General features: G+C 31.4%; 1 protein-coding gene across 1 annotated transcript in view; it reads right to left on the minus strand.

Moving 5' to 3' along the window:
• The window catches only part of LOC101889994 (voltage-dependent calcium channel type A subunit alpha-1), a 206,278-nt gene that overhangs the window by 96,002 nt on the left and 82,826 nt on the right, over positions 1–27,450 (minus strand). The window contains exons 14-17 of the mRNA XM_059120872.1: positions 23,509–24,072; positions 11,301–11,444; positions 10,854–11,055; positions 2,064–2,228 (exon numbers count right to left, since the gene is read on the minus strand). Of these exons, the coding sequence (XP_058976855.1) occupies positions 2,064–2,228; positions 10,854–11,055; positions 11,301–11,444; positions 23,509–24,072 (1,075 nt within the window). The remainder of the gene's footprint in view (positions 1–2,063; positions 2,229–10,853; positions 11,056–11,300; positions 11,445–23,508; positions 24,073–27,450) is intronic.

The raw sequence follows: 27,450 nt of genomic DNA on the forward strand, positions 1-27,450 counted from the left end.
TATTACATATACGGTGGACATTAACCCTAAAATCGAATGAAAATGTATATAGAAGGTATATAAGAATCTAAACCGATCTCGATAAAATTTGGCAGAGGTATATTCAAACTGTATCTTATGTCCGGAATCAAATGCTATTGTTGTGGTGGTCATATTACGAATGTGGAAGACTTAAAACCCAAAATCGGATGAAACATATCTATGGGAGCTATAGGAATATCTGAACTGATTATCACCAACATTTGAAGTACTTGCTTCTGGTCTGAATTCCGTCGGAAGTGCCGAAATTCGGTCTATTTGGGCTGATGTTAGCCATTTGGCGTACAATAAAGGTAAAGATATATATGGAAGCTATATTCAAATCTGAAACGACCTTGACAAAATCTTTAACACTTATTTCTGAGGTATATCGGATATCTGGCACCAAAGATTCCTGTTATGGAGTGCACATTACGCATGTGAGGGATTTAATACCCCAAATCGGAGGAAAAATATATATGGGGGATATCTGAACCGATTTTCACCAAATTTGAAATACTTTTTTCTAGGCTAAATTCCATCGGAAATGACAAATTTTACTTCATTTGGGCTGATATTAGCCATTTGGTGCAAAATAAATATGTTATCGGATAATGATATGTATGGGGATATTTCAAATCTGATCCGATCTCCATAAAATTTGACAGAGGTATTTGTGAGCTTTATAAGACAACTGGTACCAAATATTATTATTGTGGGGTGCATAATACGCATGTGAGGGACTTCAACCAAAATTTGAAGGGCTGAACTGCGTCCGAAGTGCCAAAATTCGGCTAATTTGGGGTGTTATTAGCCATTTGGTCCACAATTAACCCGAAATCGGTTGAAGATGTATATGGGAGTCATATCTAAATTTGGACCGATTATCACCAATAGGGTTCGTCCTTGAACCAAACAAACTGCATTAAGTTCACAAAAATACGTGGATAGACAAAAGGACAGACATCTATGAATCGACTCAGAAAGTGATTCTATGAGGTTCTTCAAAATTAATTATGGACCTACATATTTCGTTTCCTTCTCCCTGTTACAAACAAATGCACAAAGGTCAGGGTATAATGTCCACACTGGTGAAGGATATAAAATTCTCAAGGAAGGGGAAACTGTCTTTTTCTGGAAAACTAAAACAACAGGAAGTCCAAAAAATATCTTCTAATAGAAACCCGAAAAATTCTGATATATGTGGCAAGGGTGTCTTCTTAGTCGAGGAAAAAATATATCGAAAGGGGAGATTACAAAATCTGAATTCTTAGCTCTATAAAGATTGATATTCTTGTTATCAATTTCTTAAGAAGAAGAAAACTCACTAAACTTTTATAACAACACTCGTAAAAATATGATTTTTAAGGAAAATTCGCTTTTTAATACATTTTTACTTAATTGGAGTCTTCTTAGATGGGGTAAGAAAGGATTCTCGAAGGTAGAGGAGATCACAAAAACTGATTTTTCAGCTCTTTAATGATTGACAATTTTAGTATCAACTTCTTAAGAAGGAGTAAATTCACTAAACATTTATAACAACCCTCGTAATAATATACCTTTTATGTCAATTTTGATATTTCAAGTGTAAATAACGCAGCCTCAAAGTAAAATTATTAAAAAAAAAAAATATTAAAATTTTGTACACAAAAAACAAAAAAATTGTTAGTCAAATAAATATTTTCACACTTCATGCCAAATAAAATGTTAAAATTTTAATAATGAATTAATTTGTTAACTTAAGCAACATTTACAAATAATTTACAAATTATAGAAAAAGACACACTTCTACGACAAAATGCTAACGCTCTCATTATTGGTTTGATGGAATGAATGGATAATCACCTAACGATTTTTTAAATTTGTATTGAAATAAATAATCAAAATAAAAAAATCACACAACAATATCGAAGTATGACAAAAATGCATTTTTTTCACAAAATCCAAATACATGAGATTACACAAAACATTCTTAATGAATTACACATGAGAGATGAGGTGAGGGGAATAATGATGTTGTAGTTTTTGGATTCATTTCAACTTACCTTCATCATCAGCAATAAAGTATTGAACACAATTAGCATCATTATAAAGTATTCGAATGGTGTCGATACGACAATACGCCATACTTTATATTTAAATGTATTACGATTTTTGGGCATGTAACGTTCTAATGGTCGCGCTCCTATTGTAAAGTCTATACATGATTTCTGTAAAAGATATTCAATGGAAGTTCAAGAATTAACAAATTGTAATTGGGGGATAATTGTAGATTTTAGAATGAGTTTTCATGTGTTTTATTTGTTTATTACAGAGAAGTTAGAACACATTGCCAAGATTTGTTACAGCAGAGATTGTACAGACGTTCCACACTTATAGTTTAGTTATCTATGACTAATTTCAATAATTCATTTCAGTTAAAATTTAATAGAAAAAACAAAAATATTTTGTTGTTGTGTAAAAAATGGACAAATAAAGCATGTGATTGTTAATTTGCATTACTTAGCCTATTATTGTAATAAATAACATAAAAAATGCATAATATTATTTTTAGGGGCAAATCAGATGTTGGATAAAAGCAGGGGTTTTTAGGCCTTAAAACCCTATTTGTTTGTTCTCCCATGAAATTTTTCAGTGTGCTTGGGCAGTGTTTGCTCTTTGCTTAGTAAAATATTCATTATTAAAAAATATATTTAAACAAGTTAAATAGCATCTGTCGGATCTGCCGGCAGATGTATACCCTCAGCCAATATTTGATTATTTAAACATATATTGACTTCTGTTATGATTATTCAAACTCTTGGCCCTTTTTGGAGCGGGTTCTGAAGGAATGGGCCAATTTTGCCAATTTCGTTGCGGACCTTAAAAAATATGATACTAATATTGCGGCGTGCCTGGTTTGGAAAATATTGGTTATTTCCTTAAATTTATATGAGATATGTGATAATTTTAAGAAAATATTTAAATGTGCCTCAGATACCAGATTTAGACGACCGAAGTATTCAATTTTCGTGCTTCATCTAATACAAATAAAAATCATGGTATGGGAAAAATTACAAGAATTATACCCAATTTTAAGCGAAATCCTACGTTCCATATTCATCTCAGGTTTCTGGTTGAGAGAAGTATTTAGATATAACAAGTTATAAGGTATCGCCGAATTTTTTCGCAATTATGACAGAAATTGGAAATTGTGACTCTTTGTGGTTAAGGTACCCGAACGTGTTATCAGATATCTATCTTCGTCAGAACATGTTTTGCGTTATCAAAAATGCTTGGATCTGTGAAATTTGAAGAGGGTTGGATGCTTTGCGTTTTGTTATTCAAAATTTTGAACACTTTGCGGCAGAAGTATCAGAAAGCCTACGCTACGCGATATATCCCATATTCACAGCAGATCTTGTGGTAGTAGAAGTAATAGGGTGTGTGAAATATAAAGAGAACCGGATGGTTTTTTTTCGGATTTTACAATCGTTTTGGTTATTCAATACTTTGACCCTTTGTGGGGGAGGTACCAGAAGGAATGATCCGATCTCCACCATCTTTATAACAGATCTTGTGTTGATGGAAATATTAAGATTTACCAAGTCTGAAATGGAAACGGATGTTGATTTCGCTTTTTATGAGCTTCATGGATATTCAAAATGTTGAGCCTTTGTTTGGGAGGTACCAGAAGGGGAGGACTGATATATTCCATCTTCACTCCAGATCTTAAGTTAGCAAAAATGATTGTATGTGTGAAAAATAAAGAGACCCGCTTACTCATTTCGGATTTTTTCATAGTTTTGGTTATTCAAAATTTTGATCCTTTGTGGGAGAGGTACCAGAAGGAATGATCCGATCACTACCATATTTATAACACATCTTACGTTGATAGAAATATTGAGATTTACCAAGCCTGGATGGAATCGGATGGTAATTTCGGATGCTTATTTCAGATCTTATGATCGGTTTCGTTATTTAAAATGTTGACAGTTTGTGGGAGAGGTGCCAAAAGAAATGGTCCGATCTGTACCATTTTTATAACAGATGTTGTGGTGATAAAAAAATATTGAGACTTGCCAAGGTTGAATGGAATCGGATGTTAATTTCGCGTTTTATGAGCTTTGTGGATACTTAAAATGTTGACCCTTTGTGGGAGAGGTTCCAAAAGGAGTGAACCGATATATTCCACCTTAACACAAGATCTTGAGTTTATAAAATTATTGGGATGTTTGCAATTTGAAGACAATCGGACTCTTACATCACATTTATAGGAGTTGTAATTATTCAAAAGTTTGACCCTTTGTGGGGGAAGTACTTGATGAAGTAGACCCATATTGTCTCTTTTCGCACCTGACCTAGCACTGTTGCAAATATTTGGATTTGCAAAGTTGGAACAAAATCGGATTATAGTTTCTGTGCAGAAAATATTTTTTTTTTTTTGAAAATTTCAAAATTTTGTGGGGGAGGTACCAGAAGTAGAGGACCGATATTGCCCATCTCCGAACTCGATCTAAGTTTGATAATAATTTTACGATGTACCAAGTTTGGACCAAATCGAATACTTCCTTCGAGAAATATCGTGAGCACCACATAAAAATGCAGGTGATCGGACGGACGGACATCGCTAGATCGACTCGAAATTACCTGAAACCGATTTGGTCCGAAGAGACCTAGGGTCTCTAACCGTTATTTCGATGAGGCACGTTTTGGTCGTATCTAGCGGTATGGCTGAGAGTAATAAAAATCAATTGAAATATAGAATGATCGCCGAACTGTAGGTGATCAGGATACAGTTTAACTATTGATTAACAATTCGAGAGAAAATGAGTTACAATATCATCATAGAAATTTTAAGATAATATTCTACATTACATATTTAACCGTCACAACATTGAAGTTAACAATTTATAATGAAACCGGAAATAAGTAAAAATCAAGTTTGAGCCTGATATGTTTCGCTATAATATCAAATTTGTAATTTGAAGTAATGTATAAAATATTCCCTCAACTGGCAAGCCAACATCTGATTTGCCTTCGAAAAACACCAACATAAGGCAATAAATAAATATCACATTTGTGCCCTTAAAATTAAAACTAATTTGCATTTCAACTTTCTTTGCAATTTATCTAAATTAGCATTTTTTTTGTAAAATAAATATATAGCATTAAAGAAACATAATATCTTAGGCAACTATTTGGTTTTTGCTCTTCTTTTTCTTTTTTTATTTTGCATCTAAAAGCTTCATACAAACCTTGTTAATAATAGCATACAGACACATACACATATTATTTTCATATAAAAGACAAGAGAAAAAAATCTTGATTTGCTAATTTCATCGCAAAACATTTTATTTTGCCAATTTTTCAGAAGGCAAAAACAATAAAATGTTTTGGATGAAACCCATGTCACATATATATTGTGAAAGTTAATAATTGTAATTAAAAACTTTTTATCAACTTCCGGAAAATGTTCAACATTTATACACATTAAATAAAGGACAAAACAATAGTTAAAATAAATAGTAAGAAAAAATATATTAAATAAAAAATTAATAAAACATGAAATCTATGCATGAAAAAGAGTTCGCCGTTAAGGTCTAGCATCTAGTTTATCTAGAAGATTCTGATTTTTTATGTACAAATATTTAAAAAAAATCATCTACATTTTTCAGTTTTTTTTTCATTTTTGATGAGAGACTAAAACTATGCACAATGATCGTAGAATCTAAAAATGTTGCTAGCAAAGTAGACTATTTTTGTTTTGTTTTTGAAAATAATGTAAATGGTCTTACGATCCTAAGTGAAATGTTTTCAAATATATCAACTATTTTATAATAAAAATTAAATGATTAAAATGTAATAGTATTTCTTTAAATAACCCTTAAAGTAAACATAACCAATGTATAATGGGTCAAACTTCCATGTTTATGAATTAAGGCTGCTGCTAATTTTTGTTATTGCCATGAAATAGACAGGTCCTTCCTAGACACTACGGAAGTTCTGTCGTTTAGAACATTAAGAACATGTTCTGACATTTGGAATGTATGTCCGCCATTTGATATAGCTCTATATGGAGGTTCTACCAATCGTAATTTTGTAGTTCGACTTCTCATGACATGAAAAATCGACCACATTTAGACATAAGCCCCGTACAGAGATTCTAGGTGCTGCGAGGGTCAAAAGCGCCAATTCGAGCCGAAATGTTTGTAAATTGCTCAGTGTATGTCAAGACTCTGAAATAGCCGCTATGCAACGTTAGTCCCCAATTATGATTATTTACGAAATCCTAGCCAAATCTTAGAACTGGTCATAGGATCTCCGACAAATATTTCGAAGTGTTGCCGACAGAATGACATAGCTCAAAATCAATAACGGCTTTGATTCATTGTTGCATTTTTGGTACTTAACCAGAGTGGTGTAGGTTATCAAAAAGTCGTTTCCATCCGACTTTGATTATTTTTTCACTTTATTTATTTATTTTTTTTTTTTTGCTGCTCCGATCTTTTGTTACTCATTCTCTTATTCCATTTTTTACGATTGAGATGAAATTTTCCAGAAATTATTTGTTCAGGTCAAGGATAAACCCCATTAAAATTGGTGAGTATCAGTCCAAATTATATATAACTCCCACATATATAGCTCCGATTTAAATTTTATTGTGTGCCAAATGTGAAATATCAGCCCAAAACGGGTGAATTTTGGCACATGCAACCGAATTCAGCCTATAAATAGCTTTATAAAAAATTTGTGAAAATCGACCCAGATATAGTTATAGCACACATATATATGTGGGATATAGAAGAAATATTCCTATGACCAATTTCCCTATTATCAGTTCATGTTTGGATATAGCCCCTATATTTCGTCCAAATGTATAATAACAGCCCAAATGGCATGCGACGTAATATACCTTTCGCTAAGATAATAGTCGGCTCTGTCCAACTTTTGACCTATCTTTTTTTCGCAACTTTTACCATTTCTTCAGAAAGTGTATCTCATCTCCAGCTAGATTTAACACTCATAAAAAATTTTAATATTTGCGAAGTTTGGAAGAAATCAGATAAATCTCCTTCGCTGTATCTTTCTGTACCAAAAGGATAATGTCTACTTTCATAGGCTATCTATGCTCGACACGAATTATAGATGTTTGATATTTCATTCAAATTGGATACTTTCATTACTTTGTGTGATATACACGGTGAGATGAAAAAACTGCAACCAACTTCAGACTGCTGTCATCTCAAAGCCACTCGTCCGACAGCATTTAAAATTATTTCAGTGACAGCTCATTATATTGTTTACAAGCGTACAAAAGCATTTTGGTGATAATTTTCCAGAAAAAAGTTATTCGCAATGGAATTCAAGAGTGATAGTGTGATTTCTTTATATTTGGCTGGAAACCAACAAGTAGCTATCATTAGAGCACTCCTGCATTTAAATGTGAATAAATCTTTTGTGTCTCGTACCATGGCTCGTTACCTTGATACTGATAGCGTAGCCCGACATCAAGGAAGTGGACGAAAGAAAACAGCAACATCAGCAGAAATGGTTCGAAAAGTAAAGAAGCGACTTGATCGAAATCTGCGTTGCAGTGACCGAAAAATGGCTCATGAACTGAACACATCGCAATATTCCATTCGGCAAATATTGAAAATAAGCTCGGGGTAAGGCCATTGAAATTAGAAAAAGGGCAAGGACTTACATCACAACAGAAATCAAGTAGACTCAAAAGAGCTAAAGAGTTGACTCGCTTGGCCGAAAGTGGTGATCTGTCGAATTTGATTTTCTCCGATGAGAAAACATTCGTTGTCGTTCAGGTCAGCTGAAAATGTGCACCTTCGGTTGGCCACAAGTACTCAATCGCCGGCCGTGATGATGGTGTGGGCCGTCATAACAGCGCTCATATTAATCGGTCGTGGCATCGCACGCAAACATTTTGGCCGCAGATATTGGACATTCCAACAGTACTCAACTCCATTGCACTCAGCACGCGCCACCCAATAATGGTTACAAAATGGGGTTCCTCGCTTCATTTCCAGCCCACAATGGCCACCAACATCTAGGGATACCAATCCGTTGGACTATTGTGTCTGGAGTATTTTGAAAAGCAAGTTTGGTACTAAAAAATACCAAAGTGTCGATCATCTCACCTTATTGCAGTTTTTTATCTCACCCTGTTTAATGGAAATTTTCGTTTTTTTTGATATAAAAGTTATTGTCTATTTTACCCGATAAATAATGTCTGTCCAAGGTGGCAGGTTTCTGCCCAGCCCTAAACTATAACTCCATGCAAAATTCCGTTTTTTCTGCTTTTGGTCAATTTCAACCCCTAAATATTTTGCGATCATCTCCAAAAACAATAGGCTTCTATTCTGACCCTTACCACACCTTCTTTCAGAAGATCGGGCCATAATTGTGACCTGTAGCGTGATTACAGTTAAACATGGGCATACCACAGCTAGATCGACCCAGCTGGGCGATATGGGAAGATCCGTATATAGTTTTCTATGTCGGAGACCAATATTTCGGGCTTTTACATAATTTTTGGCCCAATCAAACTTATAATACCCCCATATATAGTGAGAGAAATACAGAGAAATCCATCCAACGACCTAATTTAATAAATAAATATATGTTTACCTTCTATGAAAATTTAGTTGCTAACATAATAGAAGACAATATCTAAAATACTGGATGTATGAATATCTAGAAACAGTGTGCCATGAGCGATTTTATTTTATGCATGTGGATTTTCACAAAATGTCTGTTTAAGTGCACTCCATTATTGTCTAACGTCCGAGATAAATATGTCCGAGATTCTCCCGATTTTTATGAAATTCAAAATTGTGATGACATGTTTGAATTGGGTAAAGTTGCTATTATCCTTATTGCGTTTAATTCGCTATAATTTTCAACTACGCCTTTAAAACGTTTTACCCACGTTCTGGCAATTGAATAGAAAATTAAATTGTTTTTTGTAAAAAAGAAATTCAATATTTGTCTTTGTCTTTCGTTTTCTAAACTAAGCTCAAAGTATTTTGAGCTCAACAGAAGTTTACTAAATATCGTCTGATACCCACGCAAAGGCCATAGGTCAAATTCGTAAGAAAATCCAAATTTGAATGCACAGTAAAATTGTTATTAAGTCGAGAATTTAAAATACAAATATATTACGTCAGAATCTTCAGGAATGTTGGATAAATTCTTTTTGGATAATTTGCTTTTTAGGGTAAGTGTACCAGTAGTCGGCACTTTTAGGATTTTTGAGTTTTCAATCTTTCAACATTCTGAGTGAAATCTTTCAATTGCAGAAAAGTAAAGTTGATCAGATTCCAAGTTTTCCAATACTCGGCATGTCTATTGGCAGTAGTCGGTATATCGTATTTCAGTAAAAATAATATTATTTTGTATATTTTTTTTTTTTTTATTTCAACAATGCTATATTACTAATTCACAGTTTAATCCAAAATTTGAATTTAATTTCGTTTTTTAATTGTGGTTTATTTAATTCTCATTCTAAACCAAATATAGGTAGAAAATCAATAATAGTATGATTACGTATGGATTTTCAATTAAAATAAAAATGAGATTAAATAAAAAAAGAAAAAGGTACCTTTCATATCATTGGAATTTTGTGAATTGATTTTTTCCTATAGATAGCCAACATTTTTTTTTTCGAAAATGCCACCGCTATCTAAATCGTCAAATAGCAGATTTAAAAAAACTACTTAATTCAGAAAAGTTGGTCAAAAGGCACAAATAAAAGCAACTGCCGACTCAAAACTATTTTTTTTTGAGTAGTTTTTGGATTATATTTTTCTAGTAATCGCCACCCCTGCCGACTACTCGCAAATCTCTTTTTTTCTGTTCCCAATATGCCGACATTAAATAATATAACAGAAAAATGCTTGATTTGTATGTTTTTAAGTTATAAAATGATCTTCAGACTGTTACTATTATAAAATATTTCTGATTCCAAAAATATTAAATTTAATTTACTTAAATCGATTATTAAGTTGACGCCACCACTATTTTTTTCTTTTCAAACAAGCTCTATCTCACGCGTTGGAAGACACTCACTGACGAAAACCGTTATTCTCCCGTAATAAATGATCTGAGGTCATTGTTTTTTACAGAAAGAGAGCAGAGAACACTGTTGACGTTTTTGTGCAATTTTTTCATTATTTGGTCAATTCTATTCTTAGTTATTTAATTTTAAATTTCAAATCTGCCGACTACTGGGACATGCCGAATTTAGGCGCACTTACTCTATAAACATTAGTAATTTTGGATAATATTTTAGAATACTTCTTACGACTTTTCTGCGTGTGTCAGACGATAGATGAACTAGGAACAAGTGTGTGATAAATGTGGATTAAACAATGGTGCATTAGCTATGATTATGGAATTGATTAATTATTTTTGTAAATTTTTATGGCATAAATATTTTATAATAAATTGATAATTTCTAGCTGGCGAATGTGTTAATCTCTCTACAAACTATATTTGAAAACATTTCACTTAGCACATAAACCATTAACAGTTTAAGCTGAGACATAAATTTTGAAGCTTTATTTTTTTGTTTTTCGATAAAAATAATTTTGGACTAATTCTAATAGATTTAGCATTTCTTTTTGATTTTGTTAGTTGTTTTTTTTTTACACACAGACAAACATATAAACAAAAATGTACACATCTATGTTTAATCAAATAGTTTGGTTGTTTTTTAGTTAAATTTAAGCAAGCCAATCTTAGCGGATTATTAATATTTTTTATTGTTAGTTTTTGAGTTGATACGAATTTAGCATTTTTTTAAGAAAAAGCCGCAGATTGTGGCGTTTTAATCTCACCTGATTTTTATCAATTTCACCATCTTGTAATTCAGCTTCGCCTTGCTCTTGGAATGTAATGATAATCAAGGCCACGAATATGTTTACAAAGAAGAATGGAAATACGATAAAATAAACGATATAAAATATGGACATTTCAATCCGGAAATTTTGTATTGGACCCCTATCTTCGTAAGTGGCAGCCATGGAGTGTTGCAGTACTCTAAATTATTGATTTGTAATAACAGGTAAGTAGGTAAGTAAGTATTTGTTTGGTGATTAGAATAATTGTTTAAATATTTTCAATAACATTTTGTTTTTTTTTTTTTTTTCAAAAATATTCTTATGGCTAGAATAACGTTTGTGAAAGAAAACTTAACTTAAAACTGTTGTATTTACAGGAAAAACAATAACGAAAAACAAAAAAACTTAACGCTAAATGCTAGAATAGAAAAACGTTTAGCTTACTGTGGCCATCCTTCGCCCGTTTGTACTGCGAATAGTGTTAACATTGCCGCGGCAACGTTGTCGTAGTGGAAACTTTGCGGCTTCCAAATGCGGGCCTCTTGTCTTGGCAGTAGTTCTCCTTCTTCGAATTTAAAATACGAACCCCTGTTGTCGTTTGATAACACATGACGACGGCCATGACGACGTAGACCACGATGATGGTGAGGGACAAATTTCAAGGATCAAGATGAAATTTTTGATTTGTGTGGTTGGTTGGTTGGTAGGTGGTTGTGGTGGTGGTGGATTTATTATTTGAAGTAAATTGTTGATTTATATATATTTTTTGGTAACATTTGTTTATAAAAATTAATTAAAATAATAATATAATGAAATTAAAAAAATTATTGAAATCAAAACAGGAATTAAAAAATAAAAATTTTTAAATGCAATGCTACAACTACTAAAAGCTTATGAAGTTATGTATTTTGCTGAATATTTGAACTCATGAGGAATGGCAAAAATGTAAAATGCTGGACTTTTTGTTTGCAATGTTTTGGAAACGGGTATTTTTTGTGAAGGAAGCTTTTATGATTTAGTTTTGGTATTTTTTTTTTTTTTTTGCATGAAAAGTTGTCTCTTTACACAAATTAGGCGTAAAGAAATAGTAAATGTTACAAAATCGTTACTACGTTTAAAAAAAAAAGCAAGTAGAAAGAAGCGGAGTGACTTTTGGTTTTTTTTTTTTTTTTTTTTGGTGAATTTTTGAAGCAGAATCGCATGTATTGATTGTTTGTTTTGTTTTGTTTGAATTGTTTTCGAATGACAGCTTTTGAGAATTTGTGTTGTTATTGGTATATGTTATTATTATTGTTTATTTTCATTAAGGCGCTTGATTGTTTAATTATGTTATAGATTTTCTTGTTGTTGCTGTATTGTTCTTTCTTCTCGTTTTTTTTTCTTTCGAATATTGTGAGCATTCTTTCTTAGTTTGTGTTTTTTTGGTTCGGTTTTTTTTGCATTCTTTTTTGAAATACTTAAAATATAATAATAATATAGGTTTACTTTTAAACAAAAAGCTTTTCACAAATGATACAGTGTTTTGTCCTAAAGCAGTTGAGTTTTCAATGGAAATATAAATTAGGGAAGCCATGGCTTCAAATTTAAATATTCGACTCTTCTATGAGATAATCCTCTTTTATGAGATAATCCTCCTTGATATGAAGAGAGTATGGTTTTCTAGGAGAAGACTTTTTGGTCTTCCGTGAGAAGACTTTTTGGTCTTCTGTGAGAAGGCCTTTCGGTCTTCTGTGAGAAGGCCTTTCGGTCCTCTGTGATTGAAGACAAAAAAGTATTCTCATATAAGAGCAAAAGGTCTTCTCATAGAAGAGCAAAAGGTCTTCTCATAGAAGAGCAAAAAGTGATCTCAAAGAAGACCAAAAGGACTTCTCACAGAAGACCGAAAAGCCTTCTCACAGTGTTCTTTGAAAACACTTTTTGCTCTTCTATGAAAAGGTCTTTACATAGAGAATACCTCTTCTATGAGAATACCTTTTTGTCTTCTATCAGAAGACCTTCGGGTTTTCTATGAAAAGGTCCTATGGTCTTCCGGTCTTCTGTAAGAAAACCTTCCGAACTTCTATAAGAAGACCTTCCGGACTTCTATGGGAAGACCTTCGAGTCTTCTATGAGAAGACCTTGCGGACTTCTATAAGAAGACAGTCGGGTCTTCTATGAGAAAACTTCCGGGTCTTCTATCAGAATACCTTCGGATTTCTATAAGCAGACCTTTCGGACTTCTATGAGAAGACATTTCGGACTTCTATGCGAAGACCATCCGGACTTCTATGAGACGACCTTCCGGACTTCTATGAGAAGACCTTCCGGACTTCTGTAAGAAGACCTTCCGGACTTCTATGAGAAGACCTTCGTGTCTACTATGAGAAGACCTTCCGGACTTCTGTAAGAAGACCTTCCGGACTTCTATGAGAAGACCTTTATGTCTTCTAAATGAATATCCTCTGAGGGTCTTCTAAATTGATTGTGGTCTATAAGAAGACCTTCAAGTCTTCTATAAAAGGATATTCGAGTCTTCTCTAAAAAGACATTCGAGTCTTGTATGAGTCCTCCTGAGAAAACCTTTCGGATATTCCAAAAGAAGACCCTCGGGTCTTCCAAGGAAGGAGAGAAGATTTGTTCATCTTCTTTGGGAAGATTTTCTGCTCTTCTATGGAAATACCTTCAGGATTTTTAAAGATAGACCTTCTGCTCTGTTATGTGAAGATTTTCAGATCTTTCGTAATATGACCTTCTGGACTGCTTTAGGAAGACCTTCTGGACTTCTATATATTCTGGTTTTCTTTAAGTAGACCTTGGGTCTTCTTCGGGAAAACCTTTGACATTCTTTGAGAAGACATTTAGGTTTTCTATGAAAAGACCCCTTTGGTCGTCAGTGAGAAGACTTTATGATCTTCTCTGGGAACTTAGGGTCTTTTATCAGAACACATATGCAGAACATAAGCAAACTTTCGAGGCTTCCATTTGTCTTTTATGAGATGACCTTCTTGTTTTCTGGTCTTCTACGAAAATACCTTCTGACCTTCTGGTGTTCTACTTCCCTATAAGAAGACCTTTGGTTCTTCTACACCATTATGATAAGACCCTCTGATCTTCTACTCCACTATTAGAAGACCTTCTACTCTACAACAGAGAGACTTTCTTCTGTTTTATGAGAAATCCTTCTGATAGGATCTGATCTCTATTAGAAGACAGTTATTCTCTATCAGCGAGCATCATAATTTTCTTTATAGAAGACATAGATTCTTCCCAGACAGACCATAATGCTGCTTATAATGTAATACCCCGTCAAAAATTCCAAACTGCCAGGTTTTTTTTCGTTTTTGGTTAACTGTACCGTCTTATTTAAGGTTATAGGCATAGTATTCACAAATCTTTGTAAAGATCACTTAACATAGGACTAAAATTAGATGTATCTCACAATTTTAGGTATTTGGAATGTCAAAGCAATATCTTCAAAAAATCTCTGTAGGTTCTTCATTTGTTATGTTAGTATTTCCAAACTTAAAGTATAGAGAAGCTATAGTTTGACATATCAGACCAATAAAGGATGCAAATATTACTGCAGACGAAGTCCACTATTGGTATAATGCCTGATATAACGAAGTTTTTTTATGTTTTAGTCAAAAATTTCCAGACAAGTGTCGTTAACTAGGCATCGTGGGTTCTCGTGAAGTTAAAATTAGCACTGCGAGAATTTTTTTAATTCCAATCCTCGTTTCGGCCCAGGGACTACATAGTGTCATTTTGGCAAACTTTAAAGGCTGGTTAAAGTCTTACATTTAAGTTAACAACTCGAGGTATTTATTTTACTCTTCGTTACCTAATGCTGAATTTCGAATTCATAATATGCGGTCTCGTAGTCATTGCTTCTGTAATTCATTACTTGGTAATAATGAGAACAAGTTATTCTTTTTTTAATTTTTTTAACACTGTTTTTAGTGGAAAAAGAAATTTATTTAATTTACTTTTAAATGTGGCGCCCAAATGTTCGCTGGTTTAAGGCTTTCAATTATTTGCTGGTTTCCCGTATCTGCGTCTTGCAAACTCTTCTTATCTTTCTTTTGATTTTTGTTTGCTTGTATACGGTCATAGATACTCCTGCAGAGGGCTCCTGGCTGAATTTGGAGGAGGATTCTGATTATAAGACGAACAAGTCCGTTAATTTACCACTTTATTTCATTGCAAGCTTATTTAACACTGTATCATTCATGTTCTGATGAATTAATAAATTATTTTCATCATCGTTTTTCTTTCTGTTTTTTTTTAGCTTTTTGTAAAAGTTTAATTGCACACGAAGGCAAACAGTCAAAAGATTTCAAATCTTTTGTTCGTTTGTTAAATTGTTATAATAAATAATTTATGAATAAATTATTTACACCAAACATATATTGATTGAGTGTGTTGTAAGATTGGTTGGTTGGTTGGTAGTTGTAATAGTTTAAGGTTTTCTTTTTTTTTTGGTTGATAAATAAGAAAATTAATTAAGAAGAAATTAATAAATAGTTATTGGCAGTAGTAGTTATACGTACATATAAAAGGTTGTCTATAACCAAAAACAAAAACAGAGGAGGGAACATATAACACAAATACCAATTGTCGGTTATTTTTGGTTATTTGATCGATTTGCTGTTCTAAACAAAACAAAAATACTAAAATTTCGTTTTTTTTGGCCATGTTAAATTTTTAGCACACTAAAATCGATTTGGTTGAAAATTTTTTCTAAAGAAATTTTGTCAACTAATGGTTACAGTAAACTATGTTTTATTTTGTTACTAAATTTTTTTAATATCAATTATGAAGTGATCTAATTGAGTATTAATTTCCACTAAATATTAAGCTATTATTTGTTTTGGTATTTTTTCTGGTATTTATTTTGCTAGCAGCTTTATTTTAGTTTAAGGATGAGGAGTTCAAAAGGAGTTTAAGATGCTTTTTGTTTAGTTTAACTAATTTTTTTATTATTATATATATATGAAAATATATATTTTGTTAAGTAAATGAGTAGTAGTATTTGAGATTGACTAAATCCAGACTTGAGAATTTCCTGCGTTTTGGTTTTTTGCTTTTAGAGTTTTCATTTTTTTTTTTGCGGTGTAGAGATGTGCAGGCAAAATAGCTTTTTGCACATTTCTAGGCCTTGTTTGGTTTTTGAATTGGTCTAATTGAAAAATTGAATTGTGAATTGGAATTTTGAGCGCGCATGTGTATAAAGCTTATTAAGAAATCTTCTGGCAGTAGTATGGACCTTTGGTATTTTAACAAAAAATAAAATACCCAATTCACAAAATATTCAGCTTTTCTAATTTTTTTGTTTCATTTTTTTTCAAACGTTATAGCACAGTGATTGTGATAATTGATACATATATATGCTTAGTCCTTTTACTACTCAAAATGCAAAAGTAGATGACATAAAAAGAAAACAGGGAAAAAATTCATAATTGTCTTCAATTATTTCCAAACATTTTTAAAGCATCGCTCTCGCTTTTCTAAACAAATCATGGTTCCTCATCTAATTAGATTTATAATTCTGGAATTTTTTATAAATTTCGTTTGCTTTTTGCTCTTTACGTTTTCAATTGGAAGCCAGTGTATTTTCTTCTTTTTTTTCAATTTCGTTTTATTCGTTTTTTTGGTTCATTTTCAGCATTGTTTGCTTGCATGATTTTGGCAACTTTTTTGGCGGGCAAAAAGTGTAATCAGGCAAATAAACAAGCGGGGAAACTTTAAAATGCTACTCTTACATTCTGTAAAATCTGTGCACGCATATATTTTTCTTTTTTTTTTTTTCTAAAAATTAAAAACCAAAATTGAAACTGAAGTAAGAAATGAGAAAATTCTATGGAAAACTTAAAAAAGAAACACTTTTTCAATTATGGGAAATTCGTAACTTTTTATTGCACGTTAAGATCTTCGATTCGGTGGATTTGGAATTTGTTTGTTTGTGTGAGTGTGTTTCTTTGCAAAGAGTTTGTGTGAGCCAACCAGTGAACAGCTATTTTTTTGGCTCTCAAGAAAACTTAGGATTATTTCAGGAAAAACGACAAAATTTTGAATTTGGATTTTTATGGTTAGGGAACCAACATTTAAAAATTTTGAATTAAAAGTGTTTTTTTTTTTTAAGGAGTCTTATTTTGGAAAATTAGACGTAAACATTTGAATTTTAATTCTTTGATTTTTATGGCAAATAGGCAACATTTTAAAATTTGAATTAATATTTTTAAGGAAAATAATAAAATTCGAAGTTTTTTGAATAAAGTTTCGATTTTTTTTAATCTATATTTAAAATTGATTCAAATTTTAAATTAAATTTATATTTAAATTCAAAATTTATCATTTTTTTCTTGAGAGTTTTTTTCATCCCACATATCGTATTTTCCGGATAAGATCCAAGTTATTCTTAAAAGGGGACTATTCGAAGAAGTGTATCGATATGACACATTCTCTGTACCAATGATGCTGGATGTAATCCAAAGATCTCTATCAAATTTTAGGGTGCATCTATCTAGTTTTTGATAAAATACTAAATTAGAATTTTTAGGTTTTTATATTTAAAGAATAAAGCTAACCCTAGAAATTTGAAAATTTCTATTTTTTTTCGAAAAAAAGTGACAAATATTAAATTAGAAGAATTTTTGGATTTTTATATTTAAAGAATAAACCTAACCCTAAAAATTTGAAAATTTCTATTTTTTCCGAAAAAAAGCGACAAATATTAAATTAGAAGTTTTTGAATCAGTTTTTGAATTTTGAACAATTTTTATGACCTTTAAATCAAAATTTGAAGTATCATAAATTAACATTATTTTGATCTGACCTAAGACTGATTTAAATACTACAACATTTCTTTGCTTTCTTTGAGCGTTTTGCTTTTAAAAATGTTGGACCCTATGTGGGGGAGGTACCAGAAGGAATGGACCGATCTTTTCCATCTTTATAACAGATCTTGTGTGGATGGAAATATTGAGATGCGCCAAGTCTGAATGGAATCGTATCTCAATTTCGCGTTTTATGTGTTCCATGGTATTCAAAATTTTGACCCTTTGTGGGGGAGGTACCAGAACGGGTGGACCGATATTGTCCATTCTCACACCAGATCTTGAGTTAATGAAAGTATTGTGTTGTGTGTAATTTGAAGACAATCGGACTATTACTTCATATTTTATAAGATAAGATGGGTCAAAATGTTCACACTTTGTGTGGTAGGTGCTAGATGAAGTGAACCGATATTGTCCAGTTTCGCATCTGAGAAAGCTCTGATTGAAATATTAGGATGTGCAAAGTTGGAGCAAAATCGGATTTTTCCTTTCTCTTTCTGCACAGTAAATTATTTTCTTTGAAATTGTTGACATTTTGTGGGGGAGGTAACAGAAGGAGTGGACCGATAGTGTCCATCTCCGAACTCGATCTAAGTTTGACAATAATATTACGATATACCATGTTTAAACCAAAGCGCATGCTCCGGACGGACATCGCAAGATCGACTCCAAATGCCCTGACTCAGAATGGATTCGTGTTAAATTAATCGTAGAAAAAGGCAACACATAATTTTCATTTTAGTATGTTATTTTTTATAAAATATTACATCTAGACTTATGCTTTATTCTGAGATTTATAGAGAATTTATTTTTATTTATAGAGAATTTTGTGGCAAATAATTTTGGTATATGCCGATTTCTTTCTTTTTTATAATTTGCTGGATTCTCCCATATTTTGTTTTTTTTTGTGTTGCACAGTGTTAATTATTATTATTATTAATATTAATATATTATTATTATTATTATTATTATTATTATTATTATTATTATTATTATTATTATTATTATTATTATTATTATTATTATTATTATATTATTATTATTATTATTATTATTATTATTATTATTCTTATTATTACTATTATTATTATTATTATATTATTATATTATTATTATTATTATTATTATTATTATTATTATTATTATTATTATTATTATTATTATTATTATTATTATTATTCAAACCTAATTTTTTTCCGATTTAGGTCTTTCTTAAAAAATCGAAATAAATCATTTTTTTTTTAAATATCTCCAAATATCCTGATATTTTTTCTATCGTTTTTTTCCTGAAATTAATTTTCAAGTTGGCCTATGTTCACTGGTGGCGAATTGTTATTTTGGCTTAAATGTGTGCGTGTCTCAGCTTAGCTTTATTTGTTCTTGTTTCTTTTTCTTCCTATCTACAACAAGACAGCGTATTGTCTTCAGTGTACAGACTTTAGTGCAATCAAAAGTAATTATTTTAAAGTCGTCGTAAAGCTTTTATTTATTTTAAATTTTTAAATCTCTGCTCTGTATATATATTTTTTTCAAAACACTTGGCGTCATCGATGGGTTTTTCATTATTTTCGTTTCGAAGTTTGGAGTAAATAGAAATATTTTTGAAATTTTCTTTGGCATCCTGGTAATCTGACTATGAATTTTATTTATTTATAAAAAAATTGCGCTCTTTTCACTTTCACATTTTTAAAAATAAATTTTTTGGAACCTATCATATTTTTTCTCTCTCTGGACGTTTTTTTTTTTCTTCTAATTTTTGTTTACATATGATAGTTTTAATTAATAATTCTTTTTTTCTATAAACTAATTGAATGGTATTTTTACTAATTTAAGAACAACATCAATTGAAATAACATTAAAAAATCTATTTTTTGTTTAAATTGTTTAGCGGAAAACTTATTACAATGTTGGCATTTTATAAAGTACTTACGGTTGTTTTCCTTGGCAATTGTTAAGCTAAAATGTAGACTTTGAAATATTAGAATTAAATGATTATTGTTTCAAAAAGAAACGCCAAAATGGGGCAGTATTTCTTGGCAGGAATCACCCGGTTTCATTACTTATGTGAATATCTTACAACGATTAAGATTCAACAGTGGTTTCTTATACATTAGGGTCAGTTTTTGTATATTGATACGAATGTGGATTCGAAAGCAAATCACAATCCCAAATAGGTATTAAGAAAAATATTCTGATTTCATTCAAAATTTTTAAAATTAACATGGAATTGTTTTGCCATCGTTTTTTTTTAATTTTAATTTAACTCAAAAATTTGAAAAATACATTTGGAATGGAATTTTGTTTCTCATTGACTTTTGAGTCGACAGGTTCGGAAATCAAAATGTATATTATCATCTTTATAAAGATAAGCCATTTGTATTAAGTTTTCTTCTACAGCTACATTTTCTGGTTTTCTAATTTAGTGAGTTCTAATTGATTTCTATCATATGTAAACTCGATGTGATATTTCATTAAAATTTGATTAGCTAATTATTTGTTTATTGAAATTTAGCTATAATAGTGATGGCATTAAACAATATTCCACATAGTTCAAATACAAAATTTATCAAAACTTATCATGAATATACTATTTTTTCGGGGTGGGCATCAGGGTATAATAGGAAAGTATCCTCCTTATCCTTCGTGTGATACTCGTAGAAATATTTTCATAAGATTTGGAAATCTGTTGTTTTGGCGATTCTGCTAACCCAGAGTGGTAAGCATAGCCGACGATGTAGGTTTAGATCTTCAACTCTCCAATACCGATCGTGGTTGCTCTCCTCTTATTTGATCACATAGTCGCATATTTCAATATAATATCGACAAGAACTACCGAAGTCAGAGGAAGCGGTGATCAAGTGGGAAAATTTTAGATAGTTTTGGAGCATTTTCCTTAAAATTTTTATTTCTGTCAAATGGGTTATGAACTACTTGGGTCATGAAACCTTATTGGCTAAAACTGAGCTAATCTATTTTTGATCTTTTTTTTAATGGGTTTATAAAAAAAGGAATGTTCCACACATTTTGGAAAAGCCCTTGACAAATGTAAACAGTTTTTGTATTTCAGTCACAAATTTTAATCCGAATTTGCTTTTAATTGGAAGCTTTAATTGGATTTTTTTGGCAATTTATTTCACATTTTTTACCGGAATGTTCTGAAATTTGGTATTTAAAGCTGTTAATGGGTATTATCTGCAACGTCAGAAAATTGATTATTTTATACAAAATTTGTTACTGGAATTAACTTAAATTTGAAGTTCGTTATGGATAGAAATTCGCCAATACAGATCCATGTATTCGAATATCCCCTATATAAGGGTATATACCTTTATTCAGAATTTTTATGATTTGGCGACATATTTCATAGAATTGTCTCAAATTAGGTATTTGGTATAAACAATGGGTACTTCTTTTTGTTTAATAGACAATTTTTTACATAGGCCCACCTCTTCGTTCAGCTCCAATATACGTACCTAACAACATTCGGTATTTTTATAATTTAAATCATATTGTGGGATTGGAGTTCGTATTATGCACCAACTCCCACGACAGAAAATTGCAGGTCCACTCCACATTAGTGTATATCCCCCATATAATGTACTTTTCGATATCATATATTTTGCCGATTATAACCACATCTTTCAACGGAATTATATAAAAATTGCTATTTGAAGTTCGCAAAAGGCTCCCCCTTCTGTGGCAGAAAAGGCTGTCAAACAACTTTTATACCAAAAGCTTGTGTGTATAAGAGTCAAATCGACGGCTACTCTCTAGGCCTGATACAAATAAGATTTTCTGAAATTCTTGGAAAGATGATAACGATAATACAAGATTATACTCTTTAAAAGGTTATTCCCAATTCAAAGTATATTTTGCTTTCGTTTGGATTTTTCAAAATGATGACCCATTATGGAGGAGGTGCCGAAAGAGTGGATCAATATTCTCCGCTTTGCACCGGACCTAAGTCTGGCTTATCAGGTTTAGATTTTATCGACATTTGTCTTCTTTATATTTGATATATGTGAAACTTTTTTTTTGAAAATGTTAAACTTTTCGGGGAGATACAACAAAGAGTGGATGGGATGTATTCCATTTTTCTAGAAGCAGTGGTCCTCCATATATCATCTTCAGAAATTTTGTGTTATGCAAAATTTGAAGACAATCGGACTTTTATTTTATATTATATAAGAGTTATGATTATTCAAACGGCAACCCTTGAGTAGAGCATATTGCCCACCTCCAAAAATTTTTGGATTCCATCATTGTTATTTCACCCAATACCAAACTTTGTATCATTTAGAAATTTTCGCACAAATCTAGGATGCATTTCTAAAACCACCTCCATAAAAAACCACAGACGCCAATAGAGACCTAAAAACAACAGACGCCAATAGAGACCTAAATAACAAATTTCGAGAGTTTTGATCACTTCCAAAGTTATAGTTATTGTGGCGAACAGGCGGACACAGCTGGATCGACTCCAAATGTCTTCAAACTAATTTCGTCCAAAGAGACCTGGGGCCCAAAACTGTTATTTCGATCATCATATATACCCCATGTAGCCATTTGACTGAGGGTATGACAGCGGCTTTCAATTGCAAGTACAAAATCGAACATGGATGTATAAATATCTAAATTTTTATGCGATTTAACCCGGTGTAATAATGTTATAGTCATCAAAAACTAATTTAAACATTAAATTAAATTTAAAAAATAAATAAATATCTGTAATTCGGGAATATTTGAAAGTGTGTGTTGATTTTCAGATTGTAAAAATATTTGTTATAATACCATCACTACATTGAAAATAGTCTAATTTAAACTAATTTTTTAATTAGCAACATAAATTTATATCGATCAAATATTTGTCTAGAGAAATGTATTTACAATTAATTTTCTATATTCTTTTTTTTTTTGGTAATGAAATATAAATATTATTTTCAACTATTTTTTTGTTAACAAAATCAAATGGAACGTCTAAAATTGAGGATGAATTTAAAACTAAAATTATTATTTATTTTTTTCAAAATTTAGGAGGGATTTCATGGATTCAAGGAAAAGAGCGTTGATAAGTTGATAAGACTTGGAAAAACGAAATTAATCATGGAAAATATGGATATAGGCAGACGAGACAAAAGATATTCGCGAATCTAGTACGTTGCGTTTTTTTGTTGTTATTGTTATTTATGTGGAACGAAAATACTTGAATAATGAAGAGAAATACAAGAGTAGTGGTAGAAGAAGAAGATGTAACTAAAATATAGACGTAGAGTTACGTTTATTTTTTCAAACGACGAAGTTTACAAAAAAACAACAGAGAACAGACAGAAATGTGGGCGTGTCATTTGTGTGTGTTTTTAAATTGTATTTAAGGTTTGTTAAACTACTTGTTGTTGTTATCAGTGTAGTTGTTGTATTTGTTTAGCTGGTTACACTTAAGTGAAATGTGAAAAAAAAAAAATATTTGATTGTTGGTTTGTTTTCTAAAAAAAAAAACACTTAAGTTTTGTTAGCGATTCTTAAGGAAAAGAACAAACACACAAAAAAGTAGATTTGTTTTAAGTTTCTAGCTTTCTAGATTTGAAGAAGAAATGAAATTACGACAACAAGTATGGACCTAGACAGACAGGACTATTTGTTAAATTGTAGCTTAATTGTTGTTAGCAATACCAAGGAAACAAAAAAAAAAAAACTTGTTATATGGTTTCGAAAAAAAAAAACATATTTTGAAAATTAAAAAAAAAAATTTAACAAAATAATATTTTTTTAAAATTGAAAAACGAAATCAAAATTGAAATAAAAACAAAAAAAATTTAAATATTTGGATTTTTACTTACTGGCACTCTTCGGCAGTATGTTTACTTTCGTCCGTACAATAAAAAAATTTCCCATTGAATAATTGTACACCAATGACAGAAAATATAAATTGAAATAATATGTACACGATTAGAATGTTAACAACATTTTTCAATGAATTCACTACGCAGTCGAAGACGGCTTTCAATTTGGGTACGCGCTTAATTGTCTTTAATGGTCGCAGGACACGGAGGACACGCAACGATTTGATTGTTGATAAATTTTGTCCAGCACTGCTACCGCTCATATCGAAACCAAAACTAACAGCAGCGCATATAACGACCACAGCATCCATAATATTCCAGAATTCTCTTAAATAGCTGCCAGGATGTAATATAACACCTAAATCTACAATTTTCAGTAACATTTCTATTGTGAATACGCCGGTAAATGCATAATCGAAATAATTCAAAATTTTATTTCGTGGTGAATTCTCACGAACGGGATCTTCAGCCGCTAACGCTATCGATGACAATGAGATGACGACCATAATGAAAAAATCAAAGTAACGTAAATTAACGACCCAATGGGCGCCACGTCTGATGCTGTATTTTTTTGGATTTTGATTTTTGTTTTTGTTTCAGGGGGTAGGGTTTTCGAATTTGTTTTTTATTTGTATTTCGCCAAAATATTTTGCGATTTTCAATTTTCAAAATTTTGTCATTCCAATTGCATGTGTGGGGGTGTTTGTTGTTGTTGGTTCGGGTGGTGTAGGTGTTTTCAATAATATCCAATTTTGTTGTTGTTGTTGTTTTGGTCAAAGCAATTTTTTGTTGGTGTTGGTGGGTGTTTTTTTGTTTTTCGGGCGCATTCAAATTGTTCATTTTTTTTTTTTTGAGGGGTGATTTGTTTATCGGTTTCGTGTTTTTTCGTGATTTATTCCATGATCGATGATAGAGTTGGCAAGTAGGGTATTGTATTGTTGAATATTTAGCAGTACATCAAGGCATTGTATTTATGATGATTTTGGTTTTCGTAACGTGCATCATGCAAAGCAGTTGATAATGATGATGGTGATGACGTTATGATCATCAAATCATAAATGATCAAAAGTAACATAAAAATCCACAAATCCATAAGAAAACAGGGAGTCAACATACAAAAATGAAATAAAAAAAAAAACCAAAACCAAAAAGAGGATATAAAAAAGAGAAAAAGTTTATATTAATCATTTGTTTCGTTTACCTTGCTTAAGAAAGACAAACATTTAGAGATTATTATTGAAAAAAATATACATAGCTTATTCGTCTAACTTAGAGAAGATATGATGAGTTATTAGAATAGATATTATTCTTACGAATGTGAAAGTTATGAGTAATGAGAGGAGGATGTGTGAGAGGGAGCTGGAAATTCCAGGGTTTCAAATTTTCTTGGAATAATATCCAGAGAACGAAATAAGACAAACTTGCGGAAAGAGCCAAGTTAAGGACTTTCCCGAGGTAAAAATAGATTTTGAAGGAAGGAAGATAATTCGCAGTATTATTCGATTGCATAGAATTGTCTTTATTTTGTTTATCATCGAGAAAAAGGAATATTAAATAAATGAGATTATTCCAATAAATTTAGACTAAAACGTTGAACGGGCCCATTGAAGAGACCTGTACCAACTACGTGCCCAAATTATTTCCTGTTTCTGAGCGCCAAATAACAAAGGATTTATAAGATAAATGTTCTTTAATTGGAGGATCGAAAATCCCGAAAATATTCAAATAAATTTCAATCGGTTGATTGTGGCGCCCAACTAAAGAGCCATCTCCTTATTTCGAATTCAAATATTAGTAGAACACAAAATTTAAAGAAAACTTTTCCACAAACCGATTTCATTTAATCTTGGGATCCATTGAGACATCAATTTTCAATCTAAGAAACTAACCCCGAAAATTGTTAAATAAAAATAAAGAATTTTTATTGGGATTTTACACTGCGTTCTTTGGATGTCTAAAGAAAATAATTGAGTTTACGTCAATGTTCCATTAAAACATATCTATTGTTCATCTGGGTAATTCTAAAGTTATATGGAAAATTGTTTTCAGCGACAAAGCATATTTTTGGCTCAATGGGAACGTATACAATCAAAATTGTCGGTTCTGGAGTAAGGATCAGCCAGATACATTCCAAAAGCTACCAATGGAAAAAGCTATCCAGGAAAGTCACACTTTGGTGCGAGTTGGTGGCTGGTGGCACCATTGGACTGTACTTCTTCACGAAGTACGAATCGTAATGTAATGTAGATATCCAACTTGTATTAGTCAAATGAACTTGTATTACTCTTTACAATGGGTTCATTGAGAGGGCATTGCTTGTAGGGTTAGGTCAATTTCATCTCTATAAAGACAAGATGCATTAATTGACGCATTGGAAGCAATTATTCGTTAGATGCCAGCCGAAAGTTGAAAAGAGTACGTCAAAATTGGACTAAGGAGATGGACAATTTTCAGGCTCACTCTTATTCAATATTTGCATGAAACAATATTCAAACATTAAATTTTATAAATTTTTCTGAATTGTATGTGTTTTTGTTAAACTTTTCTAGAATTTCCGAAAATTTTCCCATAGAACGATTTCATGTAATTTGGCGCCCAATTAGATTTGTTTTATTTCAATAATAGCCTTTGGACCGCTTTGCGATTACTTTGAAAAATTTTGTCAATGTTTATGTTTAAATTTCTTTAAATGTTTAATAGCGCCCAACGGTAGAACTCAAAGAAAGTGTTACAAAGCACTTTTATATTTTGGCTCCCACTGGAGGCACCATCTCCTCGGTTAGTGACCAAAAGGTACCACTGATGCGAGAAAACACTTCGAGTTCATAAAAATACACCCATTACAGTTTCTATACAGAAAAAAATTCTATGAATTACATAGAGAAAATATTGAATTTAATTATGGCGCCCAACGAGAAACATTTTCTTTCTATATCAGCCACAATATTTTCCTCTCATAAAAGTAGTTTTGGAAAATATGAAATTTTCTTCATGTACGGTGCTAAACAGGGCGGCTACCATTTATATTTCAAAATCTGATGATGGTCTCAAAATACGAATTTATTTTAGCTCTCAATGAAAAGTCTAATTTCTTTATTTCGTCTATTATTTGATATACCGAGAAATTTCATTAATATTGGACCCCAATCAAAATCCTATTATGTTTAATGAAAAAAAAAATCTGTTGAAACCCATTTTTATCCTGACTAATAAATTTATGTTGAAAATTTAATTTTAATTTGCGGTTTAACTATGATGTATGGCGCCCAATCGAAACAACCTAGTAAAGTGCACAAACCTTATGATTCTGGCGCCATCTGGAAAAAAATTCCTCATATGGTATCTGAAGTCACCACAGTTTCACTTCACAATATCTAAAATAACCATTTCAAGTTATTTTGGCGTCCAAGGAAGAAATATTTTTCTTACTTGTAATTTGATATTTTTCTTTGCTAATAGTATTATACCAATCTCGTTTCATGGTCCTAATAGTTTCTATTACTAACTATTCCCACAGTATGACCCAAATAATGGTATCACTTAATTTTGACGCCCAAGCTAAATTTGCTTCATAGATTAGCTCTCTGATTAGGATTTCCTAGTTAATGGAGATCGAAAATATATATATATATATATATTTTTTTTTTTTTAATTTCAAGAAGAGCAATACATTGAAATTCATTGCAGAATTAATAGAAACTGGCGCCTGATTTAACTTTAATTCAAAGAGATATCACTTATTTTTGGTGCCCAAGTAAAATTTGTTTCTTATGATCACGTTCCTGCTCCCGTTAGGGGTTTCTTACTAAGGGAGAAATATGGTATTTTTATCTCAAAATTAAAACAAAATCAAATATATTAGGGATTTATTTGATTAATTTCAATGCTTTGAACCTTGATATTTTTAATGTTGAAGCATTTCAAAATGTTGAAGAATTT

The sequence above is a fragment of the Musca domestica genome, unplaced genomic scaffold (assembly GCF_030504385.1).
Source record: "Musca domestica strain aabys unplaced genomic scaffold, Musca_domestica.polishedcontigs.V.1.1 18, whole genome shotgun sequence".
In the NCBI taxonomy this organism is placed as follows: Eukaryota; Metazoa; Arthropoda; class Insecta; order Diptera; family Muscidae; genus Musca; species Musca domestica.